We start from the raw sequence: 26,395 nt of genomic DNA on the forward strand, positions 1-26,395 counted from the left end.
ATAATAAATAAATAAATACAAGAAAACACTAAGAAAGTTAAGAAAAACAATAAGTAACATTTATTGCGCTTAAGCTGCAAGTAAACAGCACTCATTAGATAAGTTCAAAATGAAGAATAAAACAAAGAAAAATTATAGACATATGAAAAAAAGGGGTGGGAAATAATAAGTAAAAAAGCAACAAACAACATTTTATAAAAAAAAAAAAAAAAAAAAAAAAAAAAAGTGAAATGTTAATTAAAAAACCGGAAAAAAAGCTGGAAAAAAAAAAGATGTAATCTTTTCTTCAGCCCACACAATTATATCCGCTAAACAGAGTGCTTTCTGATATTGTATCAATAAAGCCAAAGCAAAATATATATATTGTGAGGTATATATATACAATATATATACAATACAAAATATATATACAATAGTGTGACAATATATATATATATATATATATACAATATATATATATACAAAATATATATACAATAGTGTGAGGAGCACTCAAAAAATTTTTTTATAAAATAACTACATAAAAATAGATCATAAAAAGTAAATATAACATGTAAAAACAGATAATAAAATAAAATAAAAAGAAAAAATAAAAGAAAAAGAAAAAACATTAAAAAGGGGGGACTATAAAGCGAGTAGCAAAATCATAACAACTTACATGTTATTTGTTATTATACATGTTATTATATGTAAGTTGCTATGATTTTGCTACTCGCTTTATAGTCCCCCCTTTTTAATGTTTTTTCTTTTTATTTTATTTTTTCTTTTTCTTTTATTTTATTATCTGTTTTTACATGTTATATTTACTTTTTATGATCTATTTTTATGTAGTTATTTTATAAAAAAATTTTTTTGAGTGCTCCTCGCACAATTGTATTAATATATTTTGCTTTGGCTTTATTGATACAATATCAGAAAGCACTCTGTTTAGCGGATATAATTGTGTGGGCTGAAGAAAAGATTATATCTTTTTTTTCCGGCCTTTTTTCCGGTTTTTTAATTAACATTTCACTTTTTTTTTTTTTTTTTTATAAAATGTTGTTTGTTGTTTTTTTACTTATTATTTCCCACCCCTTTTTTTCATATGTCTATAATTTTTCTTTGTTTTATTCTTCATTTTGAACTTATCTAATGAGTGCTGTTTACTTGCAGCTTAAGCGCAATAAATGTTACTTATTGTTTTTCTTAACTTTCTTAGAGTGTTTTCTTGTATTTATTTATTTATTATATATATATATATATATATATATATATATATATATATATATATATATATATATATATATATATATATATATATATATATATATATATATATATATATTCAAAATATAGAGAAAGCGTGGAAAAAATTGCACAATAATGAAAAGATAAGAAAAAACTTCTTAAAATAAAATAGAAGAAAATAGCATAATAATAAATTCAAAAAAATTTTTTACAATAAAAATTTGAAAAAAAAACATATAATCTCTTCATCAGCTCACACGATTATATCCGCAAAAAGGAGTGCCTTATATCAGTATAGCCAAAGCAAAATATATCAATAAAATAGTGTGAGGAGCAATCAAGAAGTTTTTGAAACAAAATCGAACACATTAAGTAATAAATATCACGTAAAAAACAGAAAATAAAATGTAACGAAAAATTACTTGCTGCTTTTTTTACATTTTATTTTCTGTTTCTTACGTGATATTTATTACTTATTGTGTTCGATTTTGCTTCAAAATTTTTTTGATTGCTCCTTACACTATTTTATTGATATATTTTGTTTTGGGTATACTGATACAACATTAAAGCACTCCTTTTTGCGGATTTAATCATGTGAGCTGATAAAGAGATTATATCTTTTTTTCCTGTTTCTTATTGAAATTTTTTTAAATTGTGTTATTTTATTTTATTTTACCTAATTTTGCTGACCCAATTTTGGATTTAAGACTACCCATGTTCAACTCTGTAGCCTTGTAGTTTCGACCCCCTTCCAGAAGACAAGGTAACTTCTTGATCAAGTATTGGGAGAAGTTTGCTTCGTGGAGAACTTTTTGATGGAACTAACTTGCATTTGCGTTACATAGACAGGTAAACCACGAAAGCCTCCCACGGTTAACCTGATGGCAAGGGGACTCTAACCCATGATCCATATATTACTAAGAATATTTTATGTCAACACTGTGATAGGTGTGAGCCGGGTGCAGAATTCGAATCAACCAGCTATCGCTGGGATTCGAACTTGGTTCACCCCATTGGAAGGTGAGCGCTCTATCCCTTGAGCTAACACGGCCCCAGAAAAAATGTAATAAAAAATCTAAAATTATATTTAGAATTGTGATTGACTGGAGGCCTTGTAATTCACTTCTATCGAAATATGCTACCGAAAAGAGTAAATATCCATCATCAGTTTATTTGTGAAAACTAAAGAGGATTTTAAAGCAAATTTAAAAATTTCCCTCCCCATCTCCACCCATTCGATAGTTGAGTTCGGTCGGCAGAGGAAGGACCTTTTAAAGGGCCATTGATAGAAACCTTTCTTTAGGTAGTTTTCATTCCTGAATAGTTACTACTCACTCATAATTTATTCTACTAATTCATGAGTAGTTGTCAGTCATTCCTCATATCTAGAAAACATACCTTCAACACAATATAATCCTTCATATTTACTAAACATTTATCATGCATAATAAATATTCCTTATATATAATCATTACAATAAGTCTTATCATACACATATAGATATTTATCATACACAATAAGTCTTCCTTAGGAGAATAATTACTTCAAATGAAGGTGAGGTAATTATCTAATTAACAAATCATATCATGATTTTATGCAGGAAATATGCCTCGCTGGAGTACTAATTCAATACCAGCAAATGATATTTCATCTCATTACTCAGCAACATACTCAGACATTTCTGGTAAGTATACAATTTCATCTTATTTACTTAAAATCTTTTTCCTATTTCATTTATTCATTCGAAGACAGTTACAATGCTACAATATCACGAGCTTAATGTTCTAAGTCCACTATATTAAAGATTAATTTATTTTCGAGACATTAAAAATTCATATTTCCCTTAATTTCTAAATACTACTATTTGCTTTTCTGTCCCTTTTTTCTAGCCTGCAGGCAAATTTTGCTATTTTTCGTCATTCAGCAAGGCATGGAGAACGAAATGATGCGTTTCCCTTCCTTCTCGCTCCCGTGAAAATGACGGGGTGAGGTCTTGCCCTCTATTTCTCACTCCCGTGAAATTTCCAGGCTGGAGTGTTCAGTAGTACCTCGCCAATAAGAATAAAACTAATTCATTTCTTTTTCCTGGAAAACATTTTATTTCTCATTTTACACACCAGATGTCAGTACCAGGATATTTTTAAGGTAATTGTTGATCGTTAGTTTATTTTAAACTAGATGTCAGCACTAATACAGAAAATAGGCACTTTCATGACCGTTTTCTTGAAGATTAACCGATCGTTAAGAGGTTAAAAATAAGAGCAAATGGAAAGACTAAACTGGAATGTAATATTACATCAAAAACAGGGAGCATAAAATACCATATCGCATTATATTACATCTAAAGCACAAATAATGGGTTTAACATACTCAAACTTTTTTTGTTAGCTAACAGCTATTAACAGCTTCTAAGTTGTTAATAGCTTCCTGAAATTTCAATCGACTCACAAACAGAGTTTTTAGAGTAGGTTTCACTTCTAACATCAAAAAGAATTTTCCTTCTTGTTTATCACAGTTGCTTAGAATGAAAATAAATTTTGTTATTAAAGAAGTTTTCTTCTATCAGGAAATTTTATGATCATAATAAATAACTGCAATTGTAACTTTTTAATTGTTCCTATCGAAAAAAAAAGCAGCTAAAATTTTACTAAATTACACGCACAAATAATGCTTGTCTTCTGTTTTAGTATTAAAATGAAATTTTACTTTCAGTTGATGAAAGAATACGGAATCCAGACATAGGTCAGCGGCTGCACACCCTCTTTCAGAAACAGCTTTATACTGATGTGAAATTTGTTTTAAGTTATGGAGTAAAACCAAAGCCTACATTGATGGCACACAGAGCTATCCTGTCCATTGGAAGTATTAAATTCAGAGAGATGTTTTATGACAAAATGTCCAACGCCCTTTCAGATAGCAGTGAAATTCAAATTAACCATGTCACTTTTGAGGCTTTCCGAAATGTAATCGAGTAAGTTTTCATCATGTATCAAATGAAAATTAATAACTTTATAACTATTGCATGTGTTATCAATCAGTGTATGAAATTCGCCATTCTACGGGAAAAGTATGAAATGTTTAATATTTTACATATTCTAAACTCATTTTATAGAAAGAATTTGACAAACCGACGAGAATTCTATACTACAGTGTGTCCCACTGAAATTAAGTCCTTTTAATTTCGTGCCATAACTTGACACAACAAAATCAATGAGAATGAAACATATATATTTGGAAAGTCTATAGTAAATAGAAGATAGTAAGAAAGTATATAGAGATACATATTAATTAGGAGTAATCTATTTCTTGCTCCGCATGGACAGAAAAAATGGCTTAAGTGAAAAAAGGAGGAAAAAATGCTCCACAGAAATGAAGCAGTACCTGTTTATAGATAAAATATTCCGAGATATTTATGTATAGCTTGAAATAAGGATGTTGCAGATTATTTACCAATTCTTGGAGGGCAGAAAAATTAATATTGTGCCAGATACCCTTTTACGTTTTCCTAGGGATGGAGGTCATGAGAAAGAATCTGTTATTCCATGACGTGCAGCGTATTATTGAAAAATCGTAACCGTAAAGATTTTACAATGTGAGTGGAGGCGTTTCTCTGTTGTAAAATTCAACCCTATCCCTCAATTCTCTCCACAAGTAGCAGAAAATTAGTTTCTAGCATTTTTTTTTTGGAGAATGGTTAACTTTATGTGACAGCTGGAGGCGGGAAGAGCTTACCACCTTAGCCAAATCCTTCCCACATCATCAATGAGCCTACTCTTTGCTGTTCGCTGGAGAAAATTTCCTCTTTTATTCTTTATCTATTGTTTCTTTTTGTTGTGTTTATCGCACAAGCAGCTTGCGATATAAAAGCTGCAGACAAGAGCCCATGATGAAAGCTATCCAAAAGCAAAAAAGAGGAAAAAAAGGAGGCACAGACAATTTTGTGTGCTATTTCAATGGCATGCGAAACGAAAATTATGTACCGTAAGGTGAGGGTCATTAATTGTATGGGACAGATTCATCTATGGTGTAAAAATTAGCACGGAAGCTAAAGGCCTGGTTTCTTAGGACAGGACGCCGTCAGCTGGAAATCAGCGCTAACCTCTGATTGGTCCATTTGTGAGTTTGATAGTATACGTCATCGAACGCTCATCTTGAACTACAATTGCCGTCCAACTCAACTGCAGTTGGATTACAACGTGAAGTTAACCACAGAAGCAATGGCGGACAACATCCAACAGCACATTGAAATCAGCCAAGATTTTAATTTTGACATTAAACATAGCTTCTTCTTTAAACATAGCACTCTTTATTTAGCTCAGCTATAATGTGTTTTTTCTTGGACAAAGTCATTATTTGTTCTCTAAAACACTGGTCGACAATGACAAAATCAATACAAGTTCAAAATAAATATTTGTTTACGTAATTAACGCATGCGCAATGAGAGATAATGTCTGCGTTGGATCGACTGCTCACGCTGAGCTAACAAAAAAGTATTTTTTTTGGCGTCATCTCTACGTCAACTTTCCGCTGACGCCTAGATAAGGCGCTAGTTCTAAGAAACCAGGCCTTGAGCTAACAAACCAGTATTTTGTTGGCGTCAGCGGGACGTTGACGTCCCGCTGACTCCCAGATAAGGCGCTTGTCCTAAGAAACCAGACCTTAACGATTATCAAAAAATACTAGAAATGCATTTATTTTCAGAGAGAATTGGTCCCTCAAGTGAGATTTTTCAGCAGGACAATGCTTCACTTTGAGCCACGGTGGCTCAGAGGATAGAGCATTCGCCTTCCAATGAGTTAAATCGGGTTCGAGTCCCAGCGATGGCTGGTCGATACGAATTCCACATCCGGCTCGCACCGACCACAGTGCTGACGTAAAATATCCTCAGAGGTAGACTGATCATGGGTCCCCTTACCGTCAGGCTATCCGTGGGAGGTTATGTTGGTCTTCCTATCCATGTAACGCAAATGCTTGTTAGTGCCATCAAAAAGTCCTCCAAGAAGGCAAATTTATCCCGATACTTGATCCACGAGTTTCTTTGTCTTCCGGATTGGGCTCAAAATTACAAGGCTATGGCTTTGAACATTAGCAGTCGTAAACCCAAAAATTGGGTCGACTGTTAAACGATGGTTATAAAATGAAATAAAATCCTTTATTTTACTGAAAAATATTCACAATGGTGGTTTTTGGATAATGAATGGGTTGTTGTTTATCCCTATATCATTTCCCAATAAAATGTGTGGGCTATCCTCAATGAATATGTGTATACCAAAAAAGGACTAGTTTCAGTCTGAAGCAAAATTGAAGGAGGTCATCTGTGAAATCTGGCATAATATTGTTGGAAATATTTCCCAGTGTTTAGTAAATAGTGCGCAATATCAGGGTTCTATTATAGCACAAGTCTTGGGTCTATGGTGCAATGTCTGAAGAGGTATTAAATGACTATTATTAATGATTATTTTCAACTACATTTTTTAAAAAAACTTTTTCTAATGATTAATCAATATTTAATATGCATACTTTTACACACATTTTTATTTTTGGAACTGTAATATCTCTAATCTTAAAAGTGCCAATTTGAATCATATTCATGGAACTTAAAACATCCTAAACGTGATTACTCATCGATACTATTACGGTTTCTCTTGAAATATTGTGCAAGTTAAAACGGTATTAAGGATGCAGCTAATTTGGTCACTAGTATTGCTCAAGGGACTCGTGGTATGGTTCAAGGTACCGATGTCATGCTTCAAAACTCAACCGATTATTTTCAGAGGGTAATGTTATCGAACATTTTAATTTTAATAAAGGAGCTAAGCGTAGCCCATGTTGTTCTCATTAAAAATTTCTTTTTGCAAGATGTACTTAACTAAATATTTTTTATACAAATAAAGAGAGAAAGGTTAATTTTTACCACGTTTATATTAACTTGCCTTCGTGTATGTCTGTCAGGGTGGAATTTTGCAATCGATTTTAACCTAACTTCCCGACTAGCTACAAACTTCAAATTCGGCACATAGTTCAGAATTGAATGACAATGCATGAAAATGAAGAGAAAAAAGACATACGAAGTAAAATAAAATTAAAGTTTAAAGAAAATTAATATTTTCGCGATTGTCTTTTGTTATCGATTCGATTATTTCAAATTAGTGTCGCATGTCAGGTGAAAAGTTTTTTTATTGTCGGAGTATTTTTATTGGCTGAAAAATCACGTGGTAGGATCCAGTTTTTCCTCATTCATTTCCGGATTGTTTTGGTTGTCATCAGCCTAAAACTACTAAAAGTCGTAAAGGTTTTTTTTTCTATAAAGATTTTTGCATCCCTAATTGGGTATAATATGAAAAAAACACAACTACTTCGATTTAGTAGGAACAACATATGACGCAATGCTAAACGAATGGAATTTAGTTGTTGTTTATTTAGTTATTGTTATTAGAAGTTGTTGTTATTTGTTTTAGTTGTTGTTGTTTATTTAGTTGTATTTAGTTTCAATAACTTTTCTTTATAATGCAATAAAATCTGGCGTGCAGCTATTTAAACGATCGAACACTTCGTTTGTTTATTTGTGGCTTGAAGTTAGGCTCGCAGAAAATGCCGTTCATGGGTTAAATTTAGTAGGAACAACACAACCTGTGACGTAGGCTATATTATACTCAATTTAAAAATAAAGTTCTATTATTTAAGTAGAGGTCTTGTAGTTGTCTTGACACGATGACGAAAGAGACAGCCACTCAACGCAAGCGACTACTGGACCTATTTTAAAAGCACTTTCAGTCTCCTGAAATTTTATATCAAGCTCTCTTCCTTTACGAATTGGCTTAGAAAAATTTTGATTTTGTTCCACTCTTATGTTTGAATTTTATGAAACACAAGAAGGATCCATAGTTTGACAACCAACCAAACAAACTTCAAAAATCAATACACCATTTTTCTAAATAAATAATCTAAATAAAAAAATATGTTTTCAAAAACCACGTTTTTGTAGTGAAAAATAATAATTGAAAAATAAAAATTTAAAAATTATAAATTTAAAAAAATTAATTTAAACACAAAACTAAAAAGCAGAAAATAAATAATCTAAATAAAAATATATTTTTTTAGAAACCACGTTTTTTGTAGTGAAGAATAATAATTGAAAAATAATAATTTTAAAAAAATATGAAATAAAAATAAAAAATTAAAAAAATTATAATTTAAAAAAAAATTCAAAATAGAAAATAATATTTTTAAAAACTACGTTTTTGTAGTGGAGAATAATAATTAAAAAATAAAAATTTGAAAAATGAAAAACGTGGGGCGCCTGAAATACATAACAGTTATGTTATATTAGTGTGTGTATGTGTGCTCTTGAGAATATGTGTATGCATATCTGTAATTGTAATTGTATCTGAATGTGAATGTGGAATATGTTTGTGTATATGCATATGTATGTGGATGTATATGTGGCTGTACATGTGTATGAGTAAGAAAATGTATATATGTATGTCTATATGTACTGTTATGTATTTCATAATCCCCACGTTTTTCATTTTTCAAATTTTTATTTTTTAATTATTATTCTCCACTACAAAAACGTGGTTTTTAAAAATATTATTTTTTATTTTGAATTTTTCTTTTATAAATTTATAAAACAAATGGGCAAATTACGAAAAAAAATCTTTCTTGATTAAGCGAACCTCAAGAATAAATAAATAAGCAAATAAATTTTTTTTTAAGGACTCTATTCGCGATCGCAACGCTCGAGTACGCCGTCTAGCGGGAGCCTGTAAATATCGGACATTAATTTATCACGTTTTCATTTAGTTCCATCAAAGTCATTGACTGAATCAGACGCCATTTTTTAGCAGCAAATAAGAAACAAAATTTCCCTAAGGAAAAGGCCGAAGAACTTGAAAAAAATCTCCAGAATATTAGTAAATCTTTCAGGAACAGAACACGCCAAACATTTGAAGAAAAATTCGTCAATAATTTTTAATTTCTATTATCAACAAACTTGCAACTGATGACTTCCGATTTCGGATACTGTTACAGATGTGTGTATTAAGGTAAAATGCATTTCTTCTGTCTTCAATTCATTACGAATTAAAGTGAAGTCAACATTGCTTTCGTCATTCCAGTGAATAAATATGAATTCAGAACATACAGAATTGTAATAGTTATAGCATATTCTTCTTCGTTATAGAATAGTATATATTTCTGCATCCATATAATTCGGAAAACAACAATAAAAAATTATCCAAGTTACTTGAAATAGTGCCATTTGTGCTGATTCTTAATTAATTTAAATCGTTTTCTTGGTAAGTTTTTTTTAATTTTGAAAGAATAAGTTCAACTAGAATTCAGCTATTCTGTTTTTAGCTACATATTCAAATTCATATCAATTATAAAATTTTGCTGTGTAGTATGTTATCTAAAAGTAATGAAGGTATAAACTATGTATCTATTATTTGAGAATAAAGTTTTCAAACAAGGAACTTATCATTTTGGAATTCTCCGGGAATCATAAATCAGGTAAGTGCAATGATTTTTACAATAAAAAATTTGCTTGTAAATATTTTTTGTTCATTTGATGATGGTTCTCTACAGAATGGTTTTTTACGTCTGATTAAGAACTATAAGAATAATAAAAAAAGAAACAATATGAAAGTTTTTATTTCAATGTTAATAATTCTTAAAATCGTTTTTTTATCCTAAGAATTCTTTATTTTCCGTTTTTTAGTTTATAAATTTTTGATAAAAATTGTTCTCAAAATACTTTTGAAAAATTAAATGGTATAACATTATGTGTTTATGTATACTTCTTGTATATTCCAATGTTTGAAATAATATGATTCAGAAAAGTATGGAATAAAAATTCGGTACTTACGACGTATTAACGCCACCGCCGCTACAGATTTGGCGGTTTTTAAGTGCCGCCAATCTACACTTAAAATTTTTGCGACAGTTCATAAAATAAAACACTTTATTTGAAATCAAAATAGTTAATTGGATTTCGGTGGAAAATGAGCCGATATAGAGTTTAGCATAGATTCAAAACAATCATATCGCCATATGAACTCTGATGAATAAGATTCCAAATGAAATAACATTTCCAAAACGTACGTTTGCCAAGATAAAGTTTTATGTTGTGGGAATTGGTACATTTTCGTTTTTTCGGTAAAATATTTCCCTCCTGAAAAAATAAAATTGCATCTTGTTTTGTTTTTGGCAAAACGCAAAGACGAATATTCGTAGCACTAAAAATGGCGACAAAAAAGAATTGTTCATTTGTTTTTGTTTCGTCAGCATTCTTTATTTTACGTTTCTTAGTTTCTAAATAATGATTTTTATTGAAACTTGAAATTTTTTGATAAAAATTGTTGTCAAAAAACGTTGTTTACAAAATTAAATTTCATAAAATTATGAGGCTTATGTATACTTTTTGTTCATTTTAATTTTTGAAGTAATATGATTCGTAAAACTATGGAATGTAAAGTTTAAATAGGCCTTTCATGTTAGATCATTAAATTTAGTACAACTATTTCTCGGGCATTAGGTTTTAACTCTTATAAGAATATACATATTTTTTTCTGTTAATGTACAAATATTTTTCCGATGTGTTTTGGATATTCCTTCTCTAATAAAAAGAGATACCATTTTGTTTTCGGTTGTACAAGAAAGAAGATCAAGCATTTTTCTTTTTTAAATTTAATAAGCCACATTAAAGAAGGAACGTTGCAATGCTACACGCTACATTAACGACGTCTCCAGAGTAACTGAATGACGGTTCATATGGAAATCGCAGGTAAGCGTCTCATACAACAACGCCCCCTATAGTTCGTTGCGATCGCGAATTCTTACTGAACTATTTGTTCTGCTTACTTTTTTAAGCTTATTATTATAATTGCTTTAAGTATCTGTTTTAATGGTTATACGATTAAGAAGCTTATCCTTTTAATCGACTGCACCAAGGAACGTCAAAATAACTTCACTAACAGTTTTTTTCAAAGCTCTTTCGGAAAATGAAATAAAAAAGTCGTAGGTAAAGTGCTTTATACTTGAGGCAAGGCAATAATTTTAAACTATATGTGCCATCTTGTCGTGAAGAATCATCTGAGCTTTAGAGCGGACAAAATATTTTAAAAGTTATTGAACTTTAAAATTACCAATTTGGTGAGATTTTTTCAGCTAGACGAAAATTATCAAAACGTGCGTATAACTATCTAAATTTTTTTCAAAAATTTTGAGGATATATGATGATGCCGCCCTGGAGTAGCATTTTAAATATAAAACAAATTTGATCAGAAGCGCCATTTTCACGAAAGTGTGGCTTTTCTTCTTGTTGCCAATTCTGAATTATCTTGGAGGTCGCTGGATAAAGCCATGCTAAACATGACCTAACAGTCTTGAATGAGTGTTGCAAACTTACAGCAGTTTTGAAAATAAAATTAAAAAAAATATTCGAAAAAAGCAATATTTCATCAGACGACAGAGCCTTCGAAAAAACCACCTGACAATTCGATTGGGATATTTCAAGATTAGAACTTTATATTCTACTGAGTTATCCATTTTCTTTAATTTCTCCATGATTCTTTCTTATTGACAATTCCAGTTTAAATTAAACTATTTAAACATGGTGCCCAATTGTTTAACTTTAAAATTGTTTTAACTTTCAGATATCTTTACACTGATGATGTTATTTTCGAAAATGACCAAATAGTAGTAGACACTTTGTCAGCAGCAACAATATTTCAAGTGCAACCTCTTGTGGACAAGTGTGAATCTTACATTGAGTCGGTTGAGTTGACTGAAGATAATGTGTGCACCAAATTTCAAATGGCTGTCAACAAAGGTTTATCATCCTTGAAAATAAGATGCACCGAATTTATTCAAGAAAACACAGGAGCTGTTCTGCGGTAAGATAAAAAAATCAAAGTACAAAATCATTAAAGGTAGTAAAAGAAGTCATTTTTTTGGCTCACTATACTATAGTTTTTCTTAAAAGCAATTTACTTTATGGACTTTCAAATTTTTTTTGGGTTCAATGGATGGAACTCTCGTTTCCCAATGAGGTGTCTTGGTTCGAATCCCAGCGAAGGCTGGACGACATGAATACTGCTGACTTAAATATCCCCAGTGGTAGACGGATCATGGGTTAGAGTCCCCTTGCTGTCTGGTTAATAGTGGGAGGTTTCCTTAGCTTTCCTCTCCATGTAACGCAAATGCAGGTTGATTTCATCAAAAAGACCTCCACGAAGTCTAATTTCTTCCAATGCAAAATTCAGAAGTTTCCTTGTCTTCTGGGTTGGGTTCAAAATTACAAGGCTAGAGAGTTGAGCATTGACAGTTGTAAACTCAGAATTGAGTCGGCTGTTCTACACCGGTCATAAAATAAAATATCAAATTGAGTTGACAACATACAGGAAAAATTAAAAATAGATCAAAAATCCAAGTTAACAAAATCTAGGGTCCTACTTTGGAATTTGTATTAACGATTTTTTTTCCTGACCCGCGCGACAACAAAAGCAATATTTCGTCAAATTTTTGAGATTTGTATTCAAAGGGATCTGAAACAGCAACAAATATACTTTTTTTTAAGCTCTGGTTCTTATAAACCTCACATTTGAGAAGTTTTACTAGAAAATAGGTAAATCATCATATTTGTATGAAATTTGCTGATCAAATTTAGTCTACCCCACTGGAACAGCTAATGAAGTTCATATTCACGATTAGTTTCCTCAAAATGAATGCGGGTACTTATACAGGTACAAAATTTAAAATGCTCGAGGTGTGTTCCATTTAGATGATAGTAAGCTATTGGTTGATAATTAATAACATGTAAGATTAATAAACTATTTTTCTTCTGTTTCGGTAGTTTTAGACTTTTTTAAACAAGAAAATAAATTAATTAAAATGTATTCATTATTTTCAAGATGTATTCATTTCAAGTACTACGCGCGAAGGAAGATAATATGTCTAGGTATGATGAAAAATTTATGAGATTAGTAAGTTATTTTTCGTTTGCTTCAGCGGTTTTAATTTTTTTACTAGGAAGTGATTTGGTACAAAATGTACTCGTTAATTTTAAGCTGTACTCATTTTAAGTACTTTGAAATATGAAGTACAAAGTATCAGATGCATTGATAGAAACCCATCTCTAACTGAAACCTCGTAAATTTGTTTTAATGTTTACTGTTATTATTCTAAACTCATAACAGTGGAGATAAATGGGGACGCCTGCAAAAACAACTCCCTATCCTAATCCTACAGACAAAGAAAAATCCATTTATTGCGCAGGACAGAAATCAATAGTAACAAAACTAAAAATAATAAGTATAAAATACTAAAAGTAACTAGACAAATGTAATAAGACTAAACAGTAATAGTAGGAAATAAGTAGGATGCATAAGTAGGAAAAGTCTTTGTAGCAACGAGATTAAAAGCAATTTATGCATTAAAGTTTAAAGAGTTGAATTTTTTAAATTTTTTTAATTCTTTTATTTGCAGGTCTAAGGATCTTCTAACATTAAATCCATCAAGCGTCAGAATTATTTGTAAGCTGGAAAAATTCAATTTGCGTTCTGAAATTGAATTGCTCAATGGTATTGTCTTCTATGTTGAGAATCGACCTGATTATAAAACGGATAGAAGAGCTGGCATCGAAACTTTTCTGAGACACATCAGATTGCTGAATGTAACATGTGAAGAATTCAATCAATTTGTGCAAAGAAAGCCAAATATCTTCAGTGCTCCAGAAGCTGCAAATATACTTATGTCCCTTGCCAATCCTGCCTATCCAGCACCGAATTTGCCATCTTGGTGTAAAAGGGGTAGTAACAGATGCAACTTTCAGCGTCCGAATGGGCCAAGAGGAGAAAGTAAGTTTCATTTACAAAGTAAATCGTAATAAACATATTTTTTTCCCTTTCGAAATAAAGCGACAATTGAGAGTTACCATCAATGAGTCACTTAAACAAATCTTAATCTTAATTCTCAAAATTATGAAGTTTGGAAATTTTATAATTTTGTAATTGTTGATGTAATTGTTTTCTAAACTACTCTTATCTAGGAATAAATGTTAAAGTTATGAAATTTTACGCAAATATTGAACAAATTAAAATAAGAGCCATCATCCCAATGAAGGAGACTGGCCGGCATCATAGTGCTAGTAAGATTTCTGTGAACGAGTCTGTATCTACTTTAATGAAGTCAGTATCACTTTTAGAGAAAACAGAAATTTTTTTAGAACTATTATGAGTGTGTGTGATCCGGTTACATAATGACACCAATTTTCTTCACTTATTTCTGATGCTTCAAGTTTTTTGGTTGGGTTCTACATTTTACATCTATCTGTAAGAAACAAGTTAAATCATTATCTAATTATAGGTTTAATTACTCCTGATCTATTTTTACTGAATCAGATACAATTGAATTTTTTTGCAGCTGAAAAATGTTGAAAACTGTTAGCCTGGATATGGTTTCCATGGTTAGCTCATTAACCCATTCACAGAAACTCTGTGTGGCTAATTGATTGAAATTAGAAACCAGTATGTAAAACATCTGTGATTTCGGTTATAACAAATTTATAAATCATTATTAATGTGGCTAAATAGTGATGATTTAACGCTGTTACACCGAGAAAATATATTAAAAACTTTGTTTGAAAGCGAATAGGCCAAGATGCTGATCTTCAAACTTCTTAAAATATATGAAACAAAAAATAGCTAGCTCTAGCTGTTGATGTCTAGGAAATATTTAAGGTGTCCCACTAAAAGAGCCAATTAAATGATAGTTACCTTCCCCTACAAGTTTTACAACCTTTGACGGGCCAATGATCAGGTCAGAACACTACAATAGTCATAAGCAGACTACTACTCTCAGAGGAGGCACTCTCCTTTTTATATAGACTTGGCGACGGAATCCCGAAACTTTTGATATGATTCTAGACGATTCTCGTATAGCTCTATAAATTTTTGTGCTATCGCTTTGAAACTCGAAGATTCCAGAACAATTGCTTTGTTGTCAAAATGGTCACCAAAACTCGCCAAATCTTCAAAATTATCGCCTAGTTGGCGAAAATGTCGCCTAATCGAAACTTCAATAGGAAATACATTAAGCGTTATTGTTTTTTTAAATTACATAAGAATTGTGCAACTTTCCTTACAAATTTTCTAATCAAACTTTTTATTTAGGCTCCGTCTAAGACATCTAGTCTCATAATAAAAGTATATTCTCAACTTTATACACATATTTACAAATTCGTAACAATACTAATTAACATCTTAGGAAATTTTTGTGCATTAAACGTGTAAGTCGTGTGAGATTTAGTACTTGTGTCAAATTCTCTTCGCAAAATAAGTCGCCGCGAGTTTCTTAACTTATGTTCTCAATGTGAGGTTTTGTCCTTGAGAAACTTTGCATGAAAAAGTAAAAAAAAAGTTAGTGGTATAAAACTTTGGCATCTTAGAGAACGATTTCACAGACAATTAATTGATAAAAAAAACTCTATTATTTTTCAGATTTAATTTGATTTAATAATTGATCAATACGTTAAAACTTAATAATTAACCTAAGCAGACTAAATGATTCAGCTAATGTTTTGATCAAATTCTTTTACAAGTTAGAAAAAAAATTTAGTTTAAAGGAATTATGAGTTGTATTTTATCTGTGGAACTACGTTTTAATTTTGTATTCTTTAAAACCATAATGATGTCTTCTTTGTTCAGATTTAAATTATTTGTTCAATTAAAATTTAGTTACAATATTGCAAAAAGCTTGAGGAATTATATCGTCTAATTGTGTATCTTTATTTAAAAATGCAGCAAACTACTGAAGTTTTCATTATATCACTAAAAGGCATTAAATAAACTTTACTATCTTCTGTATGAGAACATTATAATAAGTGTGACTGTTAGCATACTTTGTAAAATCACACAGTGGGAAAGGAAAAACAAATGATCAGAAATGAATAAAAAAAATTAAAAAAAAGCACCAGAAAAAGGAAAAAATTAGCTTCTGTTTGCTAATACATATTTTTGTAAACTATTAAACATATGTTTATTTTTTTATATACATATGCTTAGCATCTATAAGCAATAAAGTGTATATTTCTCACATTTCATTGTATATTTATTACCGGGGGTTCTTACAGTTTTTAAGTTATTATACAGTTAGGCAAAGGCAACTGGAATTGTTCACAGTATAGAACGTCTGTTCATGATTTGGAATTAAATATAATATAAATACATTTCGTATTTTCAGGGGTATGGCAGAAAAAGTATGGAAACAAGCGGTATGAAAAAGAACATAAATAATATATCCCCTATAAAAAAATTCTATGTTTATATGAAAGAACTTTAAATGTAATTAAAAACAGAAAAATATAGGTACGTAATCAGAAAAAAAACGAGTAAGAAAGAGAGAGAGAGAAGTAGTAGTAAAAAGCTGAGGAGGAGGATGAAGAAGTAGTAGAGGAAAGAGTAGAAAAAGAAGAGGAAAAAGTGGAAAAAAGAGTAGAGAAGAAAGTTGAAAAAGAAGAGGAGAAGGTAAAAAGAATAAGAGAGAGAAATGTGAGAGGGAGAGGAAGTGGAACTAGAAAAAAGAGAAAGAAGGAAAGAGAGAGAGAGGAGAAAGAAAGGAAGAATAGTAATAATAAGAAGAAAAAGAAGCAGACGAAGAAAGAAAAAACGACGAAGACAAGGAGCAGACGATTTGACTGTTGAATTTAATGGCTAAAACAACGGAAGCCATTATGATGTGAAAAAAAGAATCAAATTATACTTTGTATTTAAGTTAGCGAAATCAAGCATTGTTATTATTAAGTTTGAAGCAACGATGAAGCTAAAAAGGACGAGCAAGCTAACAAAATTAAAAGAGAAAAGATCAAAAGATGATGAGGAATCCATTTCTATTTGGAAAGCAAAACTATTTGAAGGCTATAAACAATAGTATTCACGTGGCCATATTGTTGTTAATGAGACAGATGTCAATGAGATACGTATGTGTGAATTATGGAATGAGGCATCATGTACCTAATTTTCTTTCATTTTTTATAGTATTTATAATTCAAAAGAAAAATAACTAGGGCTATTATAAAGGACCATATTTAACCATAACAACCAAAATTGTATTTTCTATGAAGAAAATCCATTCTCATCAAGATGTGAAGAAACGATGAGAATAGGAAATTCTATGGAGATAGGAGAATAGTTCTTTTTGTTTTAGGTTTACGTAGGTAATGCCAGCTTTCTCACTTGGAATAAGATAGATGAGACTAGATAAATTTTTAAATATATTCAAAACTTTGTAAAGAATTAAGATCGTTTGTACTCTTGCTTCACTCATTGCTTCATGTGCTTCAGCAAACAACCTGAAAACATTTCAATAATAAAATTTAAAAAAATATTAGTGAAATTTCTGTAATAAAAATAAAACACAAGTTATCAACGATTAGTTAATTTTCCTCTTGAAATTTTTCAGAAAAAAGTAAATAAATAAATAAATAAAGTCAGATTATATTATTCCTGAAGTAGTAGCTTGGTTTTGGGTTATACATACTAATTTAGGGTAAAAAGAGCGCATCATTTCGTTTAATTTTAAAAGAAATATATTTCAAAGATTTAATTTTAGTCTATAAAAGAAGGACAATTTACTCATGTGATCACTTTTTTGATCAAATAATTTAACGAAAATTGTTACATTCAGAAATATTTCCTTTTTTCAGTAAAATCCTTCCATTCTGATAATAGAACTTTTCAGTAATTCGAAAATTCCTTGACCAGAAAAGCATAAAACGTCGTTCAAATTAAGAAGCTTGATGTTGTATAAATATTTGAGCAGGAAATTTAGATCTCAGAGCTAATTGATTGCATTTGACTTGCAGGAGTTGGATATTCAAATGCTTCTCGAAAATTGGTGATAGGATTGATGCCCAACAAGTTCGCGCCTGTCCTGCACGATTTGATTTGTCTATTGGAAATGAAATGCACGAGAGGATACCATAGGCTTCAGGGTCTAAAGTTATCCTTCGACGACCCCGTTTATGAAACCAGTGTCATCAATGATTGCATTATTAATGTGGAGAAGCAACCTGGAAATTTCAAATTTGAAGAATACGTTCAAATAGAACGATCAAAAGATTCTATCGTTAGATTTTCTCAACGATTACTTACGAAAAAGGGTGATTGCATTGTAATCAGAATCTGTGCCAAGGGAGTGAAAAACTACAGATTTCTGCAATTTGACGAGAGAAATTCATTTTCAAAAGATTCGCCTTTCTCATGTGTTGTGGGAAGTGTGCCAAATGATTATAAAATGTTTATCATAAGAGAAGTCCTCTATTGTGATGGTCCACCACCAAGGAAGCAATATCCGATTAGAAAGTTTGGACCTTGTTGAATTATAATGTTGTCAAAATTTGCTTCAACCAAGATGAACAAAACAAATTAACCTTTTTTAAACTTGATAACACAATACCATGCTAACAGATGACTTTGTTGAACTACAATTTTGCCAAAAATTGCTTCAACCCAAGTTGAACTATAAAACAAACTGATCCTACTTAAACTTGATTACATAAATACCATGCTTTCAGTTGACCTTGTTAAACTATAATGTCGTCAAAATGTTGTCGAACCAAGTTGAATTACAAAACAAATCAATTCTTCTCACACATTACCATGCTTTAAGTTGATCGAAAACAAATTCATTTTAGCATCTTATTAAGATTGCACTATATTAACACAGTATTATGGATCAAGGAAATAATATTATCAAGATTGGATTATTTTTTTTGAGAATGTGCAATTACAATTTGAATGGTAAATTAAAGCTAGAATCCATACAATGATTCATTCTTTAAATTATATTATATAAAGAACTGTACTTAATGAGATAATGTCTGGAAAAGTTTTGTTAACTATATTAATGTTGGCAAGGAGTAGTTTGTTTTATGCTCCTTATGATTGATAGACAACATATTTTTAATTTTACTATATTTTATTCTAACTGTAGGTTTAAAAAGTTTTAAATTAGTTTCTCATTAATTATTGTGTTTTTTTAAAGACTACAGGTTGATAAATATGTGAAAAAGTATTTTTTAGTCTGTATTCAGTTTTTGTTGGAACTTAGAACTATTGTATTCGTTTATTAATGTTTATGATCAATTGTCTACATAAATTGTTCGCAATCACTTATAAGTTTACAATTAATGTGGTGAATTTCTTACTACTTGCTACTTTATATTTCGTTCTCATTTAAACCAATTAGAACTTTTTTAAAACTTGATTTTCAGTCTTATTAAAAAAAAGTTAAAACAGCTTTCACATTTATCGGATTACTATTTCAGTTCTTATGATCTTTTACAACTTATTTGTGTTTTTATTAGTAATAATAAATAAATAAAGCATCGGAATTTATTACCTGATTATGATTTCTTTTCAAGTTTTTGATGATTGCGAAAAAAAAATAATAAATTAAAGATTTCTTTAAGATATTTTGAGATAAAAATGTGCTTTCGATCTTCCAAGAAATTTCTCCTCAATTATAGATACGTAACCCTTTATAATTTATATTTAGATCGTCACAAAAATTGCATTTTGGAAAAGCCTGAAATTCGAATAATAAGTACAAAATTGTTCTAATTTTTAAGAACAATTTATATTCATTTAGATTTCTTTGGAATTTGTTTTAAATTATTTCTGATTATTCTCCATACAGTTAAATATCTTTTTCACTTTTCCTAGCGGAACGTTTGAAGGTTTAAAAATATTGGAATTTTTTCATTTGAGATAAATCGTTTTACATTTTCTAGGATTCTTGGCGTCATTGGGTATTTTTGGGATTTTTCTCTCCCAATAAATAAATAAATTTGAAACTAACTAAAATAAATTATTTGTTCAATAGGGATGCGATCACAATTTTTGGACAAATACTGATTCAAAATACTTGAAAAAATATTTTGGACAAAAACTGACTTAAGTTGATTTTCTTATTAGTATGTACTGCAAAATGTATGAATTAACACGGCTTAGTCTAGGAGAGAACTGAGCTTTATGACAATCGAGTTTTGCCACAATTTATCCCTTTCTCCAAATGACTAAAAAAAGAAGAAGCTGAAAATGAGGTATTAATGATTGGAATAAATATGTTAATTTATTTTTCAGGTATACAAGAATTAAATGTTTGTCGAAAATTACTCATTCAGTTGAGACCAAACAAATCAAGAGCACTAATATCAGATTTGGTATGTATTTTGGAAATGAAATGTATACATGGCAGACATAACTTGGATGGACTGAAACTCTCCTTTGATGTACCCGTGCATGAAAGGAGTATTATTGGTCATCTTATCATCAGCGTTGATGTACAGCCATCAAGATATCATTTTGAAGAACACATCCAAATCAAACAGTCTGACACGATAGATTTCAAATTCTCAAGGCGACTCATGGCGAGAAAGGGTGACACAATCTACATAAGAACCGTAGCCAAAGAAGTGAATCATTACAGGTTCCTCCAATATGACGAAAATTACTCAATATCGAAGGATTCGCCGTTTTCATGCAGTTTGGGTAGCGTTCCGAAAGAGAACAGATTGTTCATTATAAGCGAAGTTCTTTATCGTGATGCCCCAAGAGGTGCTCCTAGTCATCGCTCTAGAGCTTCTAGAAAATGAATATTGCTTGTTTGGGGTGTTTTCTACATTTTTGAAGATTTGAAATTTTATTTTATATGGTTTGTAATGGTTGTTTCAAAATTCTAAAATTTTTAGAGAAAACACGGGTTTCTAATGGTATACAATTCATATAGCTGATAAAGGGCTACGCTTAGAGTAGTATATCGGATAAATGACTTCCTTATTTTAATTGGCACTCTTGCCAGCTAATAACTGATAGCTATTGTCAAAAAGAATTAGAAATTTCGTTGATACAGGGCTAATTTTTTCCCTTTGAAACATAAGTAGCATCATGCTAGTAGGGTTAAACAGGAAGAAAAACCTAAGAAATTAAGAAATGAAATATCCTAAATTTTAGCGACTAATTATGGTCACCAAAACGGGAAATCGCGCGACTAACACAACATTACTCAAAATATAGCTCAGTAATGATAATGCATTACTCTTTTTTGTAGTGTGCTGTTTTTAGTAACCTTAATTTTCATATGTATTTTTTTCTGCTACACCTTGTTGCACATGTTGGACCAAATTCAAATTTAAATAATTTTTGAGGCATTCGTTATTTCTGATATTTCGAACTCTTGGAGAAAAAAAAAAGTATTTTTTGTTCAATTTCTCATCGATTCTACTGTTTTTGAAATTATTAGAAAGAAAAGAACACAAATTAGAGATAACAATATAATTATTAATGAATTAATTTTAAAAGTTATCTGGTTACATATTTAAAGTGACAAAGTAAGATTTGTGTGCAGTATAATTTTTTTTATAATATGCAGTTTTTACAAAATGAGCAAAATATTTTTGCGTCTTTTGATTAAAACTGTAATACATCTAAAAGTTATTTTTCATAATACCTCGAAATTCTTAGTGCAAAAACATTTGTATGCAAATTGACTAAGAAAAATATTAAATAATCATTATTTGTTACACAATGTTTCGTGAGCATAAACTTTATCTATCTCTTATTATTTTTCTTACGTGAAATTTAGTAAGAACTTTGTGTGATCGGACTTGGTATCAATGTAAAAGAATTTCTTTATGTATAAAAAATGGAAAGACTGATGAGGTCTACTTGTTCACTTTACGTGAAATATGACAGTTATAAAATTGAGACTATTCAATTCTTTCTCATAGACCTAATAATAAAATAATAGTTCTGAGTGATGTCAGCTAATGTTCTGTGTGATCTTTAATCAAATGTAATTTATGTTGATACGGAGAACTACTATCTTCTCCATTCATCAAAAACATTATATCAAAATATTAATTTACAAGGTATTTAAGAATAGCGGCATTTAATCGTAATGTAGCATATTACTCAATAATTTAGTAAAATGGGAAGAATATTTTTACCCATCTGGAAAATGGCTGTTGTTCTAAGTTTTTCATGACCGCACACTTGCCGTCTAGATCAACCTCATTGACTAGATGAACTTCAACATCATAAAGATTAATAAAGAGTTGCAAGAGTAATAAAAAATTAGGCTAACATGAGCATCAATAAAAGAGCAGCACTAGATCAAATAAAAAAGCAGAAGATAATTGGGTATAATATGAAAAAAGCACAACTACTTCCACTTGCTAGGAATAACATTTACCTTTTAGTTTAATTAATAAACTGAGTTTTAAATATGCTTACTAAATTCATAAACTTCAGTAAAACAACAATATAAATTATTTCCAAAGGAACTAGACTAATACAATTCCAACCTGGCGAGTAGCGACTTATAACAAGACACTTCGTTTGATGCTTTTACTTGTTGATAGAAATCAGGTTCGCAGAAAATGCTGTTTACTAGTTAAATTTAGTAGGAATAACACGATCTGTGACGTAGGCTATAGTATACCCAATTTTGAAATTTCTTGGCTGGTTTTCAAGACTGAGTTTTTTTTATTTACATCAGCGCTTATTTTTAATATTTTACATAATATTAATTTGAAGCATTTTCATGTTCTTTTTGTGACTAAATTATTTATAATTACCCTCTTGAAGATGATTTTAATATAAATATGAATAAAATTCTTTTCCTCCAAAGAATTTTGAGACGATTTAAGAATCTTATAGTGCTTGGAATTTTTACAAATCCAACTTTTTGGACGACAACATCTATTGTTGCCGTTTTTATTATTCATTCCTTTTTTGTAATTTAATTCTTATTTTATTATATTATTGCAGTCATCAGTCACGTAGAACATTCAATATTAAAAAAGTATCTATCTCTATTCATAAATAAGCTATTTATGAAATATACTTTATACATAGTAAAGATACAAAACATGTAAATTACTCATTTATTCTTTAATCGAATGGCAGAATATGTAGAACATTGAAAAGAATTTGGGGTAATAATTGTCTATAGAAACTATTTTACGAAATAGTGATGTAAAATACTGTAACCGTTCTTATAATCGTTCTTATCGTTCTCTCTAGTTATGTAGAATACATGATATCTTATTAATCGTTCTCTGCTAGTTATGCAGAATACATGATATCTTATTAATCGTTCTCTCCTAGTTATGTAGAATACATGATATCTTATAAATCGTTCTCTCCTAGTTATGTAGAATACATGATTGCTTATTATGCAGAGTCCCGCAGTAAACTGATCGTAAAGACACGGTTCCCAGTAGAACACCGAAATCAAGCATCACTGGCTGTTGTCAGTAAGCGAGTGGGTGACCACTCTGATCAACCTGCGTAGGGAGCGGGTACGTGGTATCGGTCTTCGTTCAACTGTTCTACCGTAAAGTGCTCGACTTCACGCGCAGTTCATCGGACTACCAAAGCAGGGGAGTCATCCTCTCTGCAGAGGATTACAATTGCGATGGCATGTCTTCGGATCATCCTCAAGGATATTTCCTAGACCATCCCCAATAGCCCACTGAGCAACTCTAGTGTGATGTAAATAAACTACCTACCTTATTATGCAGAAAAATAATTTATTATTTTGAAGAGTGAATCTATTAGTATTATATAATAAAATTTTTTCAGGGTAATATATTTTAACTTAATCATTGAAGTACCAAAGAGGATTAAGGGTACAAAATTGCATTTTTAATCTATAATTATGTATTGATAAAAATTAATCTTGTTGCATACTTTTTACAAAAGTAAATTTCAAATCTGTGACTAAATAAATCCATTTCTAAAAAAAAAATTGATTTTTTTTATGACAAATATATTGAATTTTGAATAATTATTAAGAATAACGTACGATAAAAAAGTTAATAAATTTAAATGTAACAGACGGTTTAAATATGCTAATTTATTTTTCAGGGAGGAAAGATTTAAATGTTTGCCAGAAGTTATTTATTCAGCTGAAACCAAACAAATCAAAAGTACTTCTATCAGACTTGGTGTGCGTTTTAGAATTGAAATGCTTGCGAGGCGATCACAAGATTGAAGGCCTGAAACTCTCTTTTGGTGACCCGGTACTCGAAACGAGCTTCATTGGTGATTTGGTTATCAATGTTGAAGTTAAGCACTCTAAATACCATTTTGAGGAACGCATTACAATTAGCCAATCTAAACATGTTGAATTTACTTTCTCCAAAAGTCTTTTGACTAGGAAGGGAAAGACAATCTATATAAAAGTCATCGCAAATGATGTGCATGATTACAAATTCCTGCAATTTGACGAAAAAAACTCTATCATGCAAGATTCGCCTTTTGATTGTAATTTAGGTAGCATTCCAAAAGAAAATAGACTGTTTATTATAAGTGAAGTTCTTTATCGCGATGCACCTAGAAGTTCAAGTGGTCCCGGAGCTTTTAGACGATAATTAATGTTTGCTGTTTTTTTAGTATTATTCATGGTTTTAAATATTCTAAGGCCTTTAACTGGTAGCTAATAGTAAGAAAATTATGTAAAAATTTAGTATAGTTGGATTTTATTATTATTGGATAAAAAATACCGCAGAATGTACTGACAGCAAATGCATGCAATAATACTGTAACAAAATATATGTATACCACCGATAAGGAAATATAAAGCTCATTTTGAATTGATTAGATTACTCATTCAAAGTTTTATTATGCATGCATAATATCTTGTTAAAATAACAAACTTTTATAAAAAAAATTGCCAACTTCATATTTAATATTTATTTCATAATTCTTTTCTTTAATTTGAAAAAAATAGATTTTTCTTTTATGTTATTTATATTGTATAAAATAAATTAAAGTCTTTATTGTAGTACTTTTTTGTGTTTTTTTCCCAATAAATAAATAAAAAATAAATATATTAGCTTAAGCTTTCTGAATTTATTCCAGTGGCTTTGCATTAAGTCAAAATTAATTTTAAACACTGAGTTTTCAGATTATTAAAATTATATTTTTTAAGCGTATTTTGAAATAAAATTAGTTACAATAAATCGGAAAATTATGTAAAAAGTATGCATCAAGACCAAGTTTACTAATACAATTTTGCTAAAAAATGTTTAATTTTTGTAATAGTATAGCATTTGTGTATAATCATAGTTTTCAAACTTCTTTTTGTTTTATAAAATTCTAAAACCAATATAATTATATAGAATATGGATTACAAAGAATAAAATATGCTGTTTATTTCATGTGCAATATACTATATTTTTTAAAAATCAGCGCTCTTTATTTGTCTAGAACTTGAAAGGTTATTAATATTAATATTTTATTCACAAAATTTTAGAATAACAAATAAATGAAAAGAATTAACTGCAGAACATTCTTCGAGAAAATTCAGAGTTATTTTAATACCAATTTTATTTCTGCATTGAAACAATCACACACTAAGACAGAAAACAAAACATAAAATCAGGAAGAAGTTCATGAAAAATGTTAAACCATTGGCTTTGATAAAAATTGATTAAACCCTTTGATATCACCGCAATTCGAAAAGTATTTTTTTGTGGTTAAATTTAAAACAAAACTGAAATTGCGTTTGAACGAAGAGAATAATTTTCTGCCGAAACGATAATGTGTTTATAAATTATTTCTACAGTTCAACCATTTTTCCCTCGTATCGTTGGAATGTGTTCACTTGCAAAAAGAAGCTTTGTATTTCCTGCCGTATATGCGACTAGTTTTCTTTCATTATTTAATTTAGTTTAGCCAACCCAATATTGATTCTTGGTTTTATGTTTTCCAAAGACTCTATGAAAATGATACCCCAAGCATTCAGTGACTAAGTTTTATGCATAGTGATGATTCAAATTGTCCATTCTTTGTCCAGATTAAAAGGCTTATTACAAGTCAAGACTCTGATTACTCTGCCATTATAATTAGCTGCAATTATTTTAAGTCTTATGAATGATAATGAAACACCATAAAATGTTTTTAGAAGAAAATTCTTTTTTGTGAATTTTCCAAGCGATAAAAAAAATCTGTGATAGGTTGAGTCTGAATGACGTAACTTAAGTAAAATTCTCAAATAATTTTATGTGTGACGTCATTCTTGTAGCACCCGTCCTAAAATCTCTTATTATTTCATCGGAGAGGTAGTTTGTAAATTTTGTGAAGGAAAGTTTGATACGTTC

General features: G+C 30.0%; 1 protein-coding gene across 5 annotated transcripts in view; it reads left to right on the plus strand.

Moving 5' to 3' along the window:
- Nucleotides 1-26,395, plus strand: part of LOC107438013 (BTB/POZ domain-containing protein 6) — a 63,379-nt gene that overhangs the window by 23,735 nt on the left and 13,249 nt on the right. For 2 of the 5 annotated variants that reach the window (XM_071180376.2, XM_016050170.5), the window contains exons 2-6: nt 2,828-2,911; nt 3,940-4,198; nt 11,883-12,122; nt 13,714-14,084; nt 18,089-19,622. In XM_071180376.2, coding sequence (XP_071036477.2) covers nt 2,828-2,911; nt 3,940-4,198; nt 11,883-12,122; nt 13,714-14,084; nt 18,089-18,603 — 1,469 coding nt within the window. In that variant the 3' untranslated portion in view covers nt 18,604-19,622. Of the gene's footprint in view, nt 1-2,827; nt 2,912-3,939; nt 4,199-11,882; nt 12,123-13,713; nt 14,085-18,088; nt 19,623-20,369; nt 22,048-24,158; nt 25,458-26,395 lie in introns of those variants that run through there. The other 3 variants (XM_016050172.5, XM_016050171.5, XM_087159452.1) reach the window with 3 other exon arrangements.

The sequence above is a fragment of the Parasteatoda tepidariorum genome, chromosome 3, assembly GCF_982258835.1.
Source record: "Parasteatoda tepidariorum strain Cologne lab strain chromosome 3, Ptep-v5.0, whole genome shotgun sequence".
NCBI lineage: Eukaryota > Metazoa > Arthropoda > Arachnida > Araneae > Theridiidae > Parasteatoda > Parasteatoda tepidariorum.